Here is a 20910-nt window from a genome sequence, read left to right as displayed (position 1 = left end):
ATGATGTTTCCACACATCCCTGGAAATTTTTTCCTGAAGTGTGTTGAGGACGCTCTCCGTCTTTGCCTGGATGTCTTCAGTTGAGTGAAATCGCTTCCCTTTCAGTGAAAATTTCAGATTAGGAAACAGGTAGAAGTCCACAGGAAACAAATCAGGGGAATATGGTGGTTGTGAAAGCACAGGAATTTTGAATTTGGTAAAAAATTCAATGATGGAGAACGCACAATGAGCCAGAGCATTGTCATGGTGTAGCACCCAACTCCTGTCTTTCCACAATGCAGGACTTTTCTTCCGCACCTTTTCACACAAACACTCCAGGACACATTTGTAGTATTCCTGGTTAATTGTCTGTCCTCCAGGGGTAAATTCATGATGCACAATACCCCTACAATCGAAAAAAGTCACCAACATTGTCTTCACCTGTGACGAACTTTGCCGTGCTTTTTTCAGTTGTAGTGAACCTGTAGTCTTCCACTGTGAAGACTGCACTTTGGTTTCAGGATCATATCTATATACCCACGATTTTTCACCTGAAATCTGGGTCATTTTTAGTCCAATTAATCAGTTCTTGGCACACTTCAAGTCAGTATTGTCTCTGGGCACTTGACAACATTTTTGGAATGAATTTTCCGGACACTCGATGCATTTTCAGAGCTTCAGTTAAAACTGACTGAACTGCATAGAAACTTAAATTAAGTTCATCAGCCATCTCCCTAATTGTAAGTCTACGATCAGAGCGCACTAGGTCACGAACTATCAAAACATTTTCATTCATTTTTGAGGTGGAAGGACGGCCAGACTGTGGTTCATCTTCAAATGATTCATGGCTATTTTTAAAGCTGTAGAACCACACAAAAACATTTAACTGGCTCATACAAGTATCTTCAAAAGCTGTTTTTAATAGTTTGTAAGTCTCAGAAGATGATTTCCTAGTTTTAAAACAAAATTTCACACAAACTCGTTGCTACATTTTTACATCCATTTTTACAAAGACAGAATCCAGCCACAAGCCCTAACAGACCCACACTCAACCAGCTGCTACAAAAAACTGAATAAAGGAAACACAGTTTCCTGTCAGAGGGCATTCAAGGACTCACTCCCCGTCCTCCGTGTACCTGCCCGCCAAACCAGTAAGCAGCAGCAGCAGATCCATTCTTAAAACTTTCCAATCACACCTCATATAACACACTTATTTATAAACAGCTAGATTTAAACAAATATTGTACAGATCAACACTTTGAAGTCTGTGGTATTCAAATTACCTCAAAGAACATATTGGTCACAGTGCTCACAATTTACAGAGCTCCGGCTGGGAAGTGGACAAATTAGAATCTTCTTTGGCCATACTTTTTTCCAGAACCAGAAATATAATAGTTACAGGAGACTTTAATGTTAACTTCCTAACTGATAACAACTGTAAGACTGACTGTGATGGAGCAAGTTGGGATAATTTTAATTCCCCTCTTGATTTGCTATCTGCCTCTTTAAATTCGTTTTGTTACTTTTAACTATTTAACATTAACATATGTGAATATAATCTTCATTTTCACAAAAGAAAAAGCTTGGCCCTTAGTCTTAATGAATATAACAGCAGATCTAATTTTGTGCTTAGATTTATGTATGTAATTGATTTTCTAGTTTATTTTGACTATTACAAGTTAGTATCTTTCATTATAGGGTGAAACCAATAATTGTTTTGCAATTTAAATTCTATTGTTGACATATAAACAAATATAAATTCTGTACTAGTTGCACACATTTGGAGGAACAACTACTAGTAATCTTAAAGTATCTATTTGGCTCTACTCGAAAACATGTTAGCAAAGCTAGCCCTTAATTAATTCCAAAGTAATTGACAGTTTTGTCAAAGGTATTGTTTGCGTAATGATATTTGTAAATTTCATGATTTAAAAAAATAATTCAGCCTAACTCTTGTAGTAGAAGAAACTGTTAAAAAGACGGAATTTTTCGATGTATACAGTTAATCAACTTAGTTAAGTTTTAATTGTAATTTTTATTGTGGTGATATATAAGGGCCCGGTTTTTGGTCACGAGACTGTCAGTCCATGTCCGAGTTTTAGACGAGGATTCTGTGTTGCTTAGAATGACAACAACTCATCAATTTAACAGTGATAAGTGTTACACCAATAGGACGTGTGTTAAAAGACTGACAGTGTCTCCTCCATATGTTTCTTCCTATTCTTCAAGGACTGTGAACTTTGTGGTTATGTTTTTACTGCTCGTGGATATTCAACAGAAAACTATTGTAGCAGTATGTGGAGGATTGCCTGCAAACTAATAATGAGGCTTATGGAACGTTTAAACAATAGTGCACTGGCCATACATATATAGCTGTGTATTATTGGGGGGTTGTGCAAAGTGAAAGTAAAAGACAGTGAAACGCAACTGAGCATCTGATGGCTACATTATTTACCATAGTCAGTGTCCAAATTACAAACCCCATTCTGCAACCAGTGTAGCAACGCAGTACGTCGACACCGAGGATGATCAATGAAAGAAATAAAGCAGGTGGAACTGCTACATGATGTCGAGCATTTAATGAATTCTCACAACTTGGCTGGTATGGTTAATGTCCCCATGAGAGTTACAGAAAATTGCAAAAGTCTTACAGACAATATTTTTATTGACAAGAATAGAATAAACAATGCAAGTATAAGCCAGGTGATAAATGGTCTTTCTGATCATGATGGCCAACTGCTTAAGGTTAACAATAACAATGTGTGTAACAAATTTTCCCATGCCTAGATGTATAAACACTGAAACTCTTTCAGCTTTTAATCATCATTTGTCACATACTGATTGGGATTCAGTGTATAAGATAACTAATATAAATGACAAATTTAATATTTTCTTAAATGAATTCCTCTCTATATTTGAAATGACTTTTCCAAAAAGAATTTTGAGGAAGACCATTAAAGTTTCTTCCAGGAAGTCATGGATTACCAAAGAAATTAAAATTTCTTGTAGGACTAAGAGAGAATTACGTGCCTCATTAAGACCATAAAATGAACCCCTTGAAAGATCCTATTATAAATTGTACTGTAAAGTATTTACAAAGGGTGATAAATCCAGAAGCTTACATATTAAATCTGAAATTGATGACGCTAGGAACAAAATAAAATCAATCTGGAATATCATAGAGAGTATGGCAGAACAATGAGAATGAAAATACCATATAGATAATCTATAATGACAAAGGCGATGTATGATCCTGCAACAATATCTAGCATATTTAACCATCATTTTTTAACTGAGCACAATATGTGGGCTGTAAGGGCTCATTAAATATGGTCATTAATTTATTACAACAAGGTGATCAAAACTTATCTGACCCAATTTGTGTAGTTCGAATCACTATTAGTGAGCTCCAGTCACTATTATTGAAGTTAAAAACATAATCGAGGCCTTAAAAAATAAAAATACCACATGTACTGAAAACATTTCATCCAAAATTATAGAGCACTACTTTTTAAGAAGGGTGATGAACCTAACGTATCCAGCTACCACCAAATATCTCTGCTTTCTTTTCGAAAATATTAGAAAAACTGGTGATGTGTAAAAGCATTTTACACCACCTTAACACTTACAATGTTCTCAACAAAAACCGATTTGACTTTTTTTTAATAAAAAAAAAAAAAAAAAAAAAAAAAAAAAAAAAAAAAAAAAGAGGCAGGCCATTTTCTCTCTAACAAATGAATTTCTTGAGTCAATAAATAACAAAATATCACCTGTTCGAATTTTCTCTGACTTGCAAAGGCCTTTGACTGTGTGGATCTTAGGGAAGACTGATTTTTAGGGTTTGAATGGTAGCACTGGTAGGTGGATTGAATCACATCTACACAATAGAGAGCAGAAGGTGGTACCTGATGGTACTGATGGCTGTCTTGTTTCATATGACTGGGGCACATTAAAATGTGGAGTGCCACAATGCTCCATCTTGGAACCATTACTGTTTCTTATTCTCATCAATGATCTTCCACTTTTTACAAACACCAAGAGCAAATTCACTCTTTATGTTGATTCCACTACTATCCTGCTTGAAAGCCAAACAATGAGTGGACTATAAAATAAATGTAATTTTGTACTTGTAGACATCTTACACCAGTTTAAGTTTATCGAATTAATTCTAAATACTGAAAAAACTCAATATATGCAATTTAATGCATCTTGACAGGAAAATGAAGTAATCCACTTGAACTGTGATTATCAAAATATATTACTTTGTGAATCTGCAAAGTTCCCTGGGCGTTCTAATTTATGGCAAGTTAAATGGTCTGGACATATTGTGCACTTTCAAAAAAGACTCTGTGCAGCAGCTTATGCTCTACATGCAATTACCGTTGTTGGCAATCTGAATGCTATGAAAGCTGCTTATTTTGGCTATTTTCAATCTGTTATGTCATATGGTATAATTTTTTGGGGTAATTAATCTTTAGCCATAAAAGTCTTTATTGCACCAAAAGAGAGCAATGAGAATCATTAGTGGGATTTACCCAAGATATTCTAACAGATACCTGAAACTTCCTGGCAGATTAAAACTGTGTGCCGGACCGAGACTCGAACTCGGGCAAAGGTCCCGAGTTCGAGTCTTGGTCCGGCACACAGTGTTAATCTGCCAGGAAGTTTCATATCACCACACACTCAGCTGTAGAGTGAAAATTTCATTCTAGAAACATCCCCCAGGCTGTGGCTAAGCCATGTCTCTGCAATATCCTTTCTTTCAGGAGTGTTAGTTCTGCAAGGTTTGCAGGAGAGCTTCTGTAAAGTTTGGAAGGTAGGAGATGAGGTACTGGCGGAATTAAAGCTGTGAGGACGGGACGTGAGTTGTGCCTGGGTAGCTCAGTCGGTAGAGCACTTGCCCGCAAAAGGCAAAGGTCCTGAGTTTGAGTCTCGGTCTGGCACACAGTTTTAATCTGCCAGGAAGTTTCATATCAGCGCACACTCTGCTGTAGAGCGAAAATTTCATTCTACTTACAGATACCTGTTCCATAAGCTCCAAATATTAACAACCACTTTTCAATACTTATTTTCTCTGATGATTTTTGCCTATAATAGCTATCCTCTGTTTACATCTAATAGTGCATACCATGACCACAAAAAAGGGTCTAAAGTGATTTACACAGGGATGCAAAACATCTAAGTCTTGCACAAAAAGGTGTTCACTGTTCTGGCACGAAAGTTTTCAATTCTCTTCCGTCAGATATTAAACTCCATATTAATGACCCACCTGAATTTAAATCTAAATTAAGAAAACATCGTACAGGTAAGTCAGTTTAGTTTACTATTTGATGAGTATATGAAGATTAACCAGTGATTGTCTTTGTAGTATTGTCATTTGTATTTATGTTTTGAGATTTTTATTTTCTAATGTGCTAACCATTATTTGTCTTCCAAGCATATGATAGTCAATGTATAAACATACTTTTCTTTTTGTACCATTTTATTGTTCACTGTTTATTGTATCTATATAATAACATAAAACTGACTCTTTCCACATCCTTGTGATTCATCACGATATGGATCTATGTAATTCAAAATAAATAAATAATTTCAGTGCTTATAATGATTTGAGCATCAGTGTTTTCTGTTAATACTTAGAGCTCTGGTACTTTTCCAACATAGTTACGACAATTTACAACTGTTAAATCAATGGAACAGATCTATGTTCTTCCAGTGTTCGACCCGCACCCTATGAGACTGGACCCCTTTCTGTGTTTCCCTGAGGCCCTCTAAAAACCAAGTCATCAAACAGCCCTCAACACAACATTTCATTTTGAAGCTGCTGAGCTGGGCTGCCATTTGGTGTAAATTGAATAAGTATTCTTCAGTATTCTCTTTGTCCTTCACATTTCTGTTGAAGTTGTGGTTTATCGTATTTTGTTATTATCATGAAACTTTCCATAACAGCCGAGCATTTGTAAATTAACTTTAATTATTGCATAGATGTGTAAGTATACACTACAGCTTCTAAATGCCTATATAATGTAGGGAAATTATTTAATCAATAAAAAGAACAAAATTCACCAAAAGCATACATGAGGTACAACTTTGCACCACCAGCTTTGCTCCATTCTTCACAACTGCAGCTCCCATTTTCAACAAACAGTTTTCATTATGTTGCAGTCCACATCTAAAATATATAGCACTAACAAATTAGTACTCTTTCATTATTAATATTTGTTAATATTGATTTTAATATTAATAATAAATAATTATTAATGCCAACTTGTTATTATTCATTACACCCCACAGAACTGTATCTGGTAAGAGAACTACAAGGAAAATTGGTTCACTTTCTTATGCAAATTATACCCCAAAAAGCTTGCAGAAGCTCTTGAAGAGATAAAAATTGGCAAACTGCTCACAGCGTTGCAAATGCACAGTATAGCATACCAAAGTGTATGTTAAATTATAAAGATGAAAAATTATTGTTGGTTAAGTAGAAGGATCTGCATTTGTAGATCACATTAAAGCTGTCAGCAGTTTTGGATTTTCTGTCGGAACATATGATTTGAGATCCACTGTCAAGAACTACGTGGACCGATTAGGTTGCACAGTGAAGGGATTCAAGAATAACTTCCCTGGTAAGGATTGGATCAGATTATTTTTGCTGTGGCATAATAATCACTTGTCCCAAGTAATGAGCAACAACATAAAATTAGCACATATTGCAGTTACCAATGAAATTCTGAAAACATATTTTGAAAACCCAAGGAAAGAGCTGGATGAAGTGCTAGCCACAAACACCTGGAATTATGATTAAACCTGTCTTGTGGATGATCCAGGCATGACAAAGGTGCTCCCAAAGCTTGGAGTGAAATATCATGAACAAATCTGTAATTTACCCAAGGTAAGTACATCAATAACGTTCTGTGACAATGCAAATGGTCAGGTGGCCCCACCTCATGTCAGCTATAAGTTGGAAATATTATGGAATTTGCAGACCATGGCTGGCCCTCCACAGACAAGGTACAACCACACCAAAAGTGGGCGGTCTGATAAAGAATCAGATTGGTTCTAGACAGTGGTGTCCATTTAGAAGAAACTGGATGAAAAGACAATCCTAGGAGACAACTGTAGCCACTATATTAACCTCAATGATTTCAGAATTTGCAAGGAAAGAAATATTTTTTTTCTGTATCTTGTGCTGAACTCCACTCATTTAACATAACTACTGGAGAATAGTTTTGTTTTTGGCCCATGAAAATTGCTTGGAGATGTACCCTAGAGCTGTGGAAAGCCACCCCTTCAGGAAGATGCTGCACCATAGTCACAAAAGGTAAGTTTCCTCATATCAGTGCACACTCTGCTACAGAGTGAAAATTTCATCCGGGTAAGTTTCCACATTTTCTTCATCTGCTGGTGGAAGAACTCACCACTCATGTGACCACAAATTTGAAATCAGGCTTTCTAAAGGCTGGAATTCATCCACTTAGACCTGATTATTGCAAAAATCAGCATCTAGAAGTAAACTCATGAACATCTCTGTGTTACATGTTCACTACCATGTAAAATTCGTATTTAATGTCTGTAGTTAAAATATGTCAGTCTGGTAAATTATATAACGAGCTCCCAACATGTACAATTTTTTGTTCATTATCATGATCCTTGTTGCATGAAATTGTCACTAAGCACCTGCTGTTCAAGAAATTGTATGCCAGGTGGCTGCTGAAAAACCTAACACCCGAGCACAAAACTGTTTTAAGAACGTAGGCTTCCGCAGCAGGTGTCATAGTGATTAAAAATCTTCTGGGTCTTATGCCATGTCATTGCTAAAAACTAACAACAATACTAAACTAAAACTGACGTTTTGGCTGAATTGCAATGGCCTTCCTCAGGGCATGACTGGTTTTGCATGGGGATAGGTGCTTCTTTTTATTACAGACTATCGATGTCTGACGTCACTGTTGTAAAACTTTTGATTGGCCCTCTGGATGATTAGCTAGTCATGACATAAGGGAATATGGAAAGAAAGAAGCTATTTGTGGATGCCCATGTCGCCAACGATTGGTATGTCCACCAATCAGTGTTCGACTTCTGGTCGGCAAGTTTTCTCCTGGTGTGCGCGGAAGTGCCCCTGACAGTTGCTCTACAGCTGTTTGTGCAGATACGTCCATGTCCCATATAGCTTCTGCCCCATGACTGCTCGCGGCCCGTTGGACTGGGATGGCCGAAGCCAGGATGCCGGGAGTTTGTAGCCATCTTCTCTGTTGATGTTGTCAGGCTGTTTAATAATTTCGGTCACCTCTCGTATTCTTGCATTCTCGCATCCACGATTCTTTCGCCAGTACTCGGGCTTCCTGGAACCTGATAGGTTGTCCACAGTCACAGTGGTGTTCCACTAGTGCCAATTTACTATGTTGTTGTAATTGTACATAGCGTTCATGTTCTGCTACTCGTAAGCTGACAGGTCTCCCTGTTTCTCCTATGTAGGCAGCTCTGCACTCACACCGTAGTTCGTAAACACCTGCAGTGTTAAGATTGTTGACTACATCCTTGGTGGACTCTATCATTTCGTGAATCCTGTGACTGCTATGAAAAATCAGTTTGAAACCTTGTCGGCAGAGGACTTTGCCTAGCCGTTCACTGATGCCTTTTACATATGGTAAGTGTACCAGTGGAAGATTCTCTTCTTTGCCATCTTCTCATGTTCTGCTCCCTTTGGTTTTAGCTACCTTTCTTATGATGTTGTCATCATAGCCATTGGCACAAAACATGTGTTGTAGCTCCTTTAATTCTTCTTTGGTGTTATTTTCATTGCTTATCCGGTAGGCTCGGGCAGTCTGTAATAAATAGAAGCACCACTCCCCATGCAAAACCAGTTGTGCCCTGAGAAAGGCCATTGCAATTTGGCCAAAATATGGGTTTTAGTGTATTATTGTTGTTAGTTTTTAGCAATGATGCGGCATAACACCCAGAAGAATTTTAATCACTACAAAACTGTTTGTTCATCCAGCATACAGTCCTGATCTATCTCCCAGTGATTTCCATCTTTTCTTGCGCCACAATAAATTTGTGTCCTCTGGCCAGTGTTTCATTCACAAGTGGCAGACACAGGAATATTAAATTTGATCCCATGACCAAGTGTCTCAATTCTTTTGGTGACTATGTCAAAAAATAGCTCAAACATTGCTGTACCTGTTGCTAATAAAGCTTTTCATATAACTATGTTGTCTGTGCTTTAAAAAAAAATGGGAAACTTACTTTCCGAATGTGCCTTGTACAATCAACTGTAATTTCTGATGCCAGTGAAGCTACATATCTTCAAGCCAACTGTGAGATGTTTTTAAAGGAATGAAACATCCAAAATTACACCAGTTCACAGAGAAGAATCAGAAGAAGAAGGTCAGATTGTGTGCCTGATACAACATATGATGGGCTACCATGTGTGAGGATTTCTCAAAGAAACATAAGAAATTGACAGGAGAGCACAGTAGTAGTGGCAGATCAATCACTCAAAGGATCTGTAACAGCAGCACCATCATCAGTGAAAACAAAGATGGAAAAAACAGCAATAGCAGCAGAAAGCTACTCACTGCGGCACAGGGTTCCTGCACCTGCAAGGTGCAGGAAACCTGTGCTTCTCTAGGATTTTTGGAACCTCACCAGGATACACTCACTGGGGTTACAAAAGTAGTGACAAAGTTCTCAAACTCTAAGAGCTTGAACTACTCTTCATTGTCCAACTATACAAACATCAAAAAAAGTTTTGCATGACCCCAGTTCCCAGAAGATATACACTGACTGTGGATATTGTATCACAGACACAGTCCCTTTGACTGTTCAGAGATGTCACTAAACCCACCCAAAGATGTAAACAACCATGCATAAGCAGTGCCTATTAGACAGAGGGGATCCGACAGCTGATCAGTTCCAGTCATTCCACCAGGAGGGAGGTACACGGCTCGTGTTGTCTGTATTTTAACTATGCCTAGACAGTCAGTACCATGGTTCGATTATATCTGCATTGTTACTTTGTACCAGGAAGGACTCTCGACAAGGGAAGTGTCCAGGTGTCTTGGAGTGAACCATGGAGGAGATACAGAGGGACAGGAACTGTCGATGACATGCCTCGCTCAGGCTGCCAAAGGGCTACTACTGCAGTGGATGACCATTAACTACGGATTATGGCTGGGAGGAACCCTGACAGCAATGCCACCATGTTGAATAGTGCTTTTTGTGCAGCCACAGGACATCATGTTATGTCTCAAACCTTGCACAATAGGCCGCATGAAGGACAAGTTCACTCCTGACGTCCATGGGGAGGTCAATCTTTGCAACCACAACACCATGCAGCATGGTACAGATGGGCCCAACAACATGCCAAATGGACTGCCCAGGATTGGCATCATATTCTCTTCACCGATGAGTGTCGCATATGCCTTGAACCAGACAATCATTGGATACGTGTTTGTAGGCAACCTGGTCAGGCTAAATGCCTTAAACACACTGTCCAGCGAGTGCAGCAAGGTGGAGGTTACCTGCTGTTTTGGGTGGTATTATGTGGGGCTGACATACATTGCTGGTGGTCATAGAAGGTGCCGTAATGGCTGTCCGATACATGAATGCCATCCTCCGACCGATAGTGCAACCATATAGGCAGCATATTGGTGAAACATTCATCTTCGTGGACAATTGGTGCCCACATCATGCACAACTTGTGAATGACTTCCTTCAGGATAACATCACCACTCGACTAGAGTGGCCAGCATGTTCTCCACACATGAACCCTATCAAAAATGCCTGGGATCGATTTAAACAGGCTGTTTACAGATGACATGACCCACCAACCACTCTGACGGATCTACGCCGAATTTCCATTGAGGAGTGGGACAATTTGGACCAACAGTGCCTTGATCAACCTGTGAATAGTATGCCATGATGAATACAGGCATGAATCAATGCAAGAGGGCATGCTACTGGGTATTAGAGGTACCAGTGTGTACAGCAATCTGGACCACCACCTCTGAAGATCTCACTGTATGGTGGTACAACATGCAATGTGTGGTTTTCATGAGCAACATGGAGACTACAAATTCATAACATATTTTAAACTGTGCAATGACAGTATTATGACCTTCAAGTACCTTTACCATGAAATTCAGCAACATTTTGTGTGGTCAAAAGGAAAATGGATTATTTGCAAGAAAAATATAAAGTGTTTTGGACGCATCTACATTGTCAAACCAGCCATCACTGAAAGATATTATTGGATGTGAGGTCTGCCAGTTATGCAAAACACCGTTTTTTCTCAGTACCCACTTCATTAAGGTGTTCCTGTATTTGTTGTAGAGCTTGCTGGGGAATGCCTGGCTGGGTGACGAAATATTCATCATTTTGTTTTGCAGCTCCTTATATTGGCTGTGTTTGCAGTTAAAATTGTTGGATGTGAGGTCACCAGTTATGCAAAACACCGTTTTTTCCCAGTACCCAATGCTGTTGGCTGGATACTGAGAAAAAACGGTGTTTTGCATAACTGGTGGACCTCACACCCAAAAATTTTAACTGCAAACACGGCCAATATAAGGAGCTGCAAAACAAAATGATAAAAGATATTACCTCCAAGTACTACTTCTGTACATTGAGGAACTGCAGTCATTTGACAATATATGCACAGTTGATGGAACACTGTGGGACTCATTTCTCCAAGCTGCAGAAAAATTACATTTAGTCATCAATGATACCAAATGGAAAGAATGGTTACAGGAGGCTGTCAAACACCAAATGCCGACAAAATTGAGATGGCTATTCGCCGTCATTTATATATGAGATTCCATTCTCCTGCTAATATACCTGTGTTGCAGACAACATTTAAGGATGCACTTTAAGAGACAGCACATGTCCCCTGAAACCAACAACCTGCTGCTTCTAGAGTTGGAGAATGTTTCTGAATACAATGGAAAAGCTTGCCAACAATTCGGTTTGCCAAAGAACATTTGGAGAGCAAGACAGGTTATGAAGAGCTAAACAAAGAATAGAAGGCAATAGCTGACAGAGTCTTACATTCAGTAAGAAATAAGATTCCAAATTGTTACTTCACTGACTGACTAGGGGGCTGCAGTAAAACGTTTGTCTACAATACTTTGTGTCACATTTTGGGATGAAAACAAGGTTGCTTTAACAGTTAAATGGGTAGGCATTGCTGACAATCTGCAACTGGGGGGACGCACATAACATTCGATTTTCAACTACGTATACCCATCATGAAACATCAGTCTCATCTGTTTGCACTCACACCAAGGATACACAAATTCTACGTGACTCTGATCTCATCATTTGGGACAAGATTTCAGTGTTCCCAAAGATACAGTAAGTGCTATCATCTTTTAAGGGACATCATGAATGATAATCTCTCCTATGGAGGCAAAATAATTCTATTTCTGTCAAGCATTACCCATCATCAGACATTCCAGTAGAACAGCCATTATCAAATATACAGTTAAATGATCACCCTTATGGTTTCATGCTAAAATTAATAAGTTGACTCAAAATATGAGGGCAAATGATAATCCCATTTTCACTTGGTTTCTTAAATTGGACAATGGTGGTTTGGAAACCCAAACAGATTAATTTAATGAAGTGATCAAAATTCTTAAACAATGTTATTGTAATTGCAAAAGTTTTATTTCTTTCAGACTCTATGCCACAGAAATCAATGAACACAATTTTTTGCAGTTCTATTCAATGGTGATTCTTTGTCCAAAAATCATGATAGTAGAACAATTAATGAATATGTCATTTCCAGTTTGTTACTTGAAAAAGCAGTTCTGATTTTGTCCAATTTGAAGAAATAAACTATGTTCAATTGTATAAAGTAGAAGTTTTGAATTCTGTGTATCCACTTGGTTTATCATGTCATCAATAACTTTTAAAGACAAATGCTGTGTGTTATGATAATTAGAAATCTTAATAATAATCATGCACTAAATAGTGGTATAAGATTAGTAGCAACTTCCTTAGATGAGTATATTGTCACTGCTAAATTCATTGACACTGATAAAACTGAGTTCATACCGTGCATAACATCACATCTTCTGATCCAGCCATGCCTTTCCAATGATAAGAAAACAACTCCCATTAAAAGTAACCTTCACTATGACCATTAATAAAGCACAAGGTCAGACACTTCAAAGGGCAGTATTGTATTTTCAAGAACCTGTTGTTTGCACGGACAGTTATATATGACTTTCTCATGAATTTGCACATTCAGTGATATTTACATTTTACTAAAGACACATACAGCCAGATAGTAAAAGATGATCACATTATAAATGCTAACATTATTTTTAAATAAACTTTGTAAAATAATTTCAAAAAAATGAAACTAATACCTGCTTTTTATATGTTTTACAATTAATCAAATGGCTCCGAGCACTATGGGACTTAACGTCTGAGGTCATCAGTCCCTTACAATTAATCATTATGCATATAATGATATTGACTTTTTACAAGGAGACTAATATTTGTCACTACTACTCAAAATATAATACTTTTTATTAATAAGTAGTTGCATTTACTTATTTCTCCATTACTATATCACCTACTGGTAACTGATCAGTGTATGGTGCAAATTACTCACACAGGTCAACTAGTTGATGCAAATTAGTTATTTCATGACATCTTGATTCATTCCATGAAGGTGTAGGTAGTTGATATCAGTGATAGGCCACATCCTGTCTGCATGAAAATAAAAATGTTTTGAATATAAGAAAAGTACTCATATGCTTTTCTATTCATCCAGGAATCATCCATTTCATATGGAGTCAATAGAAATTGGAGGCAAGCCAACTGAACAAGAGAATCTAAACAAGAAAATCTGACTTTGTTTCTCTGTGTGTGGATATTAAAATGAAGTGCAATTTTCATGAGGAAGAGTTACTAAATCTTCTTCTTCTTCCTGAAACGTTTCTTCTTCTGTGGGTCATTCACAGGGCCTCTTCCAAGCATCTCTTTTCATCCACAGTCTATCAGGCAGTATCTCCTTCCACAGCAGACCTCAGTTCACATCACCCTTCAACTTGTCCCTTCATCTTGTTTGTGGTCTTCTTATTGGTCTATGTCCAGATTCTGTCCATTCTAGCGATCTTCTTGGCAGTCTTTATGGTTCCATTCTTTTAATGTGGCCACACCATTTGAGCCTATTTCTCTCACAGTTTCTTTTAGCGGCTTGATCTGGAGGATGTTTCATATTGTTTCATTCCTTACCCGCCCCTTCTCATCTTACCTAGGATACCTTGTAGAAAGTCCAGATTTTTTCTTGTTCCAATCAAACATTCTGATCCATGGCTCAAAATGGGCAGATAATATGACTTGTATATCACAATCTTTGCTTTGGCACGTATTTTCCAATTATGTCCAACACACAATAATAAAATTTTGAGCAATTTTCTATTCTATCCAGGTTTCATCCTTGATGTTTCCTTTCTTGGTTAGTTTACTTCCTAAATACTTGAATGCATCTACTTATTTAACAAGTTTTCAATCATAACTTACATCCCTCATTTTTTCATTTTTCCTGCTGATTTTCATAACTTCACTTTCTGTTAAGCTTATTTCCATGTCTGTTTTTTGAATTACTGTTCTCTCTGCCAGGTATTTAGGTGGTCTTCCAATTTCTGTTCATTTTCTTCCCAAATCATCATATCACCTGCATATGCTATGATTTTCATATCATCTGCCGTTGGCCATTGACGAACCTTCCTTGTGATGTTGTCCATGACTATATTAAAAAGAACAGATGAGAGCACACTTCCTTGCCAAACCCTTCTATCCCTTCCAAACCATTCTGATTGTTTGTCATCTATTACAACCCAGTTCAGCCATTTTTTGTACATGTTTTTGATTCTCAATTGCATTCCTTTGACAATTCCAGTCTATCAAGATCTTGCCATATCTCTTCCCTTCCAAAAGTGTTGTGAGCCTTTTTTATATCTATGAATGCAGCTATGATACCTTTTCCAAATTCCTTCTTCTTTTCTACAACCTGTCTGGCTGAAGATATGGCATCTACTGTTGATCTTCCTCACTGAAATCCTTGTTATTGTTCTCTTAATTGTGGTTCTATCCTATTCCTGATTTTCTGTAAAATTAGCTTTTCATAAATCTTCATGCAGTGACATAGTAGTACTATGCCTCTGTAATTCTCACAGAACATGTTGTTACACTTCTTAAAGATAGGTACAATAATTGCCTTTGTCCAATCATCAAGAATCTTTACAAATGCCCATACTATCATTGTTCTGCATAGCCATTGGTTCCTGAGCAGTGGCTTTGATCATTTCCACGTAATGTCATCTACTCCAGGAGATTTGCCATTTTTCGTTTCTAATATAGCTTTTCTAAATGCAGCATCTGCAGACCCTCTCTTCCTATTTGCTCTATGATGGTGTTATTAAATATATTGAATAATTTCCATTATTCATTCAGAATATTCAGTCAGTCCTGTGACAGTCATTATGGCACAGAATGGTGAGTCCTTTGATATGGTTTCACTCTCTGAGGTTCAACATAAAAATATTTTTGTAAATAAGCAAGCAAATACAAAATAAATTCAAATGAAAAATGAAATTCTTAAATATGCATTTACAAGTTATTATCAAATCAGTTTTCTGAGGCTAATTTCATTGCCTGTTCCTTGCAAACACATTTAGGGAACTTTTTAAGTTTAGAAAAACTTCAGTTGTTTGATGTAATGGACGTAAGAATATATACAATCATATTATGCACCAACTGGAAACTTGGGTAATTATCATGCTGAAGTGAAAAATTTGAACAGACTGAACACAATTTCAACAGTCCTCTGCTGCTGAGTTACTGAAGAAATATTCTCTATGTCATACAGTCACAAAACATAAAATCATATTAAAATATATTTGTTTACTGCAATATTTTTCCATTTTTTGTTACTTGTATTTCAGTTAGTTACTTTTTGTATTAGTGTAACAGTTAGACTATTATACAGTACTCATTTTTAAGCATTACTTTATTTTTGGGTTGCTAAAACAAAAAGATATGGGAAGTTCTAGAGCTAATTTAAGCCCAAATTGCATAATAATTGAGGAGCTGACTTGGAAAATGATGTAAGTGCCAAAAAGTAAATTTTTCAGACGTTAATAAAATAAATGGGACTTAAGAAATCTTCATTTCTTCTAATTTTTAGGTACAATCAGTTTAGTTAAGTGTTTTGAACAATAATCACTAAAGATATTAACAAAAGTTATTGAAAACATTGTTATACACAACAATAAAAAGATAGGAAGAACAGATGGCCTTGTAGAACTGATGATATTTTGGATCTAGGCAATTTCTTCAAATTTTCCCTTCTTGAAAATAGTACGATGCTCCCATGCTTCCATTTCATTGAAGGTTTTCTTTGTTTTAATTTGTGGTAAATCTGTCACAGACACTTTGATCCATGATTTGTTAGTAATCTGTAATGATGCTGTGTTCATAATCTCATCACAGGCACAGAAGACATAAAAGAAATCAGATTTTGCCATTGTCACCACCTGAAATCGGTTGTGTAACAGGAAGAAGTTCTTCTGGCACCATGGCTTTGCAAACACATTTTCGTTTCTCAAAAATGCCAAAATCTCAATCACAAGGTGTATAAGAGTGTCCACAGACCAGAAAATTCAGTTCAATAGAATCATAGTATCCTCTCTCTACTAGATACACTAGAACCAGCAGCACCATCTTGTTCTTATTCTGACCGGCGCAGTTCTCACACCATATTTCCAGCTGGCGCTTAGGTGTGAATCGACATCTCCTTTCATTAAACATTCCAAGAGAAGGTGATTTTTCTTTTTCAATATTCTGAATACTGCTAGGAAGGTATTATTACAGACCCGCACGGTACCTTGCTGTGTTGGAATAGTGTACACAGCTGACAGTTGTCTTCTGCTGTCTGCTGGGTCTTCATAGCTCCCATGGCATCTTATTGCAATGTTCGTCAAATGAATATGACTCATTAAATATGTGCCTTGGGCATCTTTTGATAAATGTGAGAAACCCTCATACAGCTTCTGGATGTTGCTATTGCTCAATGATTGGCATACATATCTGCGTTTGCAGGAAGCCTGAATAGAATGAACAAAGCGGAGTCAGCAATAATAATGAAGGAGTTTAATGCAAACAATGAGTTGGTTATGTCATTATATTTAACAAAGAACTGATTGAAACATACCTTGTCTGGAGGTTTACACACTTCCTTCACTTTTGGGATGTCCCTTGACATCTTAGCTCTACACAATTCTTTAGAAAACGTCAAAACACACTTGAATGAGTGGTGAATATAACTCAACTTGCAGACTTCACTAAGCACAGCATCAACTCTCACTGAATACTGAATGACATGCAACCTTTTCCACGCCAACAACCGTGGAGTTACATCAGATGCCATCCATCAGTGTCAGTGGGAACTACAAGTAGTCACTCTTCACTTAGATCTCTCTCAAGGTCAACCGTGGAGCTACATCAGATGCCATCTATCAGTGTCAGTGGGAACTACAAGTAGTCGCTCTTCACTTAGATCTCTCTCAAGGCCATTGACACTGGCATGTAGGACATTTTCAATGCAAAATTGTAATATTGACCAATTTGGCACTTACAACCTTTTCCGTTTCAGCTCTATAGTTATTGTATACTTTTCATTTAATTATGCTAGTTATTGTATTCGTAAAAGTGGTGTATAAGTTGTTCTGTATCTTGTACATACACACACCATTAGATGCTAGATGCAACTACAAGTGAATAAACATTATTACTGGTTAGCTTCATACTTCAGTCTTGCCAAAAGTCCACTCGATGGCAACATTGTCCGTCACCTTCTGGAAAGTATTGGACATCGTAGCGATGAGCATGTTGAGCATCACAATAACTGAAATGACTTCAAACACTGTGAAGATAAAACACATTGTTTAGACGCCATTATCTTTATGAACAATTTCTTTTTCATAAAAATATATTGACAGTCTCACTTCATATAATAATCTCTGTAATTTCTATGAAGTGGCATATAAACTATGTAATCAATGTTATTTTTTGAACTGTTATATTAACCAAACTATTCAGTTTGGTGTGGCGATATGGGGTTGATGTTTCAGAGAGATGTGGTGTTGTTTCATGTTTTACTAACTCTGTTGATATTGTTCTTACAGTGTTTTCCTAACCAGTTCAGATGTCTGTTGCATTGATCAACAGGCAGGGGCATACACAAAATATTGACTGAGGGATATGTGGTGTGTGTGGATGTGGCGGTGGTTGGATGGGAGAGGGGGGAGGGAGGGGCAGTATTCTAAAATTGTCATTTTTGTATAACTGGGTCAGTTAGTCTGAAAATGCACCATACCTCCAGATCTTAATTTTGCATGGAACACACAAAACTTATTATACCCAAAAAACTGACTGTAATCTACACAATATTTTGTAGCTGAGATATTTAAAAAGTTACATGTCATTAACAAACATTTACACAAAGTATATCTTTTTTATATGATTATTCCTCATATCAGTAAATGTAGCAAATATCCAACAAAAGTTCTGAAAGTTGGTAAATAGTACTGTAACATATTCATAAAGAATTTTTAAATCATATAACAATATTGTTATGTTGATGCTTAAAGTTAAAAATTTGAAATAGAAATTCAGCAGAACAATTGAGAAAATTTCGACAGACATCAATAAAAATAAGAAGTGCTATTAACTAGCATTCTTCAAAAATAGAGAAGTAGGAACTAAATGAAAAGAAATGGTGATTGAGCTTTGATGCAACCTATAGATTGTTTCAAAAATACTTTTAAAAACATTGAGTGGCATGTGTTGAGAACCATTTGTTGTTGAGTTATTATGAATGTTTAAGACTAATGTGTTCTTTATGAAACGTAAAAATGGAAGTTTGTAGCCAATACTTAAAACTAATTTTGTTTGCTATTCTAGTGAAAATACTGATACAAGTGAATGTGCTGAAGCACTCATTGCATCATTAGTGGTGATTTATTGTTATGCAGACAAGTTTATGTTTGAAATTTATGTACCTTTGAAATTAATCTATCTTGAATGTATCACTTTCTGAGTGTGAGTTACCTGATAAGTGTTCCAATTAACCATCACAGAATATTAATTTAATGAGTAGGTAGAGGTTATTTTTATTTATAAGTATGCAAGTGGTGATGGTTGTGAAGCTTCACAACTGTATCAAAATGCATATCCAGACAGAACACAGCCAGGTCGTTTAACCTTTGTGCTGCTATTTATTGCCATGTAGCTGAGACAAAATATGCAGTACCACAGATGAGGTGTAAATGTAGAATAAGTTTTTCTCATACACTCAACCAGAAAAAAAAAAAACATGTTCTGCATTCAGTTGAAGAAGATCCAGATTTTAGTATGTCACATGTTAGCACAGCATACGATCCATCACTAAATACAACAAGGGGGGAACTTCATAGACATTTTGATGTACTGTATCTGAATAATCTTCAGTATGTGCAAGGTCTTTAGCCTGACAATCACTGAACATGGAAGATTTTTTGTCTACGGCTTTTGCTGAGACTATTCGGTTCACAGAAAGTTAGGAGATGAAAACAGATTTAAAGTAAAATTTAAAGAATTTCTACTTGAACAATGTTTTACTTGGTAAATGACTATTTAGGCCAATAAATAATGTCTTTCATCCCCTAAGGTTTCTGTTAATTTTTAAATCTGATGGACAGCTGTTGAGTGTTTAAAATCTGTACTGAATTATTGTAGTGAATATAAGGGCTTTCTGTTTAGGGAAGACAAAAGTAAAGCCTTAGGGCAAACAGACCATGCACTTACAATACAGTTAGTATACATGTATAAAAATTTGTATTACTGTGTCTTGTATGACCAAGTATTATTCTATGTAAATTTTTTGTACAATTTTGTATGTATTGTTCTTTGTACTACTTATATAAAATTTTGTACGTTCCTTTTGCACAGATTGTATCCTATAAATTTACATGTACTTTTGGACAACATCCATACAATACTTATTGTCTACAGATGGATAAATAAATAAATCTTCAGTCTTGTTCACAAATGAGGCAACATTTGGAAGATATCAAACAGCACATTTTCACATCCAGTTCTTGTGTATGAATGAAAATCCTCAATGTACAATGCTGGCTAGACATGAGCACCAGTTTAAAATTAATGTGTAGGCTGGAATTGTGGATGACTATCTGCTAGGTTTAGACTGTCTTCCAGCATCCTGATGGTGCTGTCAAATAAGAAAAAGCAAATTTCCAAATTTTGGACACATTGTTTGGGATGCACAAGATGATATCTTTGATGACAGGTGGTCCAGTTCCTTGATTTACACATTCTCCTGATCTCACTTCTTTGTAATGTAATCACTGGGTAATTAAATAAATTGATTTATGCAGCAGATATTCTTAAAACAGAAGTGCTTTACCAAGCTGTCATGGAAGGCTACGAACCCGCTGACACAGTGCAAGGGATGTTTCAAAATATGCAACAGACCATAGTCCAACAAGCACATGTGCATGTGTGTAGAGGCTAGAACAGACCACTTTGGACATTTAGTATCAGTTTCTGGCTTCAGAATTTTGAAAACTGTTCTTTCATTAGTAGCAGAGAATTGAAGGATTTTTGGATATGTGTTTCTATAAATTTTCTTCACCTTTTGGTGTGAGAAATCTGTATCTTGACGTTTGTATGGGTATTTCTGTCAGATACTGTATTAAACTTTGACAAAAATTAACGTGTTGAATATTTCATAATTTTTTCCTACTTCTTCTGCAAATAATAGTAGGTACTATTTACAACTGATCACATAGGATCTGTAGACAAATTACAAATGAGAACTCTTACTGTATCACATGGACATATTCTGCAGATTCTATT

The 20910-nt window shown here is 36.7% G+C and overlaps 1 protein-coding gene across 1 annotated transcript in view; it reads right to left on the bottom strand.

Annotated features, from left to right (window-relative positions):
* Positions 1–20910, bottom strand: part of LOC124777518 (short transient receptor potential channel 4-like) — a 268299-nt gene that overhangs the window by 21754 nt on the left and 225635 nt on the right. The window contains exon 10 of the mRNA XM_047252967.1: positions 17802–17917. Within this exon, the coding sequence (XP_047108923.1) occupies positions 17802–17917 (116 nt within the window). The remainder of the gene's footprint in view (positions 1–17801; positions 17918–20910) is intronic.

The sequence above is a fragment of the Schistocerca piceifrons genome, chromosome 1 (assembly GCF_021461385.2).
Source record: "Schistocerca piceifrons isolate TAMUIC-IGC-003096 chromosome 1, iqSchPice1.1, whole genome shotgun sequence".
NCBI classification, from domain to species: Eukaryota; Metazoa; Arthropoda; class Insecta; order Orthoptera; family Acrididae; genus Schistocerca; species Schistocerca piceifrons.
Note: the sequence above shows the minus strand (reverse complement) of the source record. Positions and strands in the feature narration are given on the sequence as shown.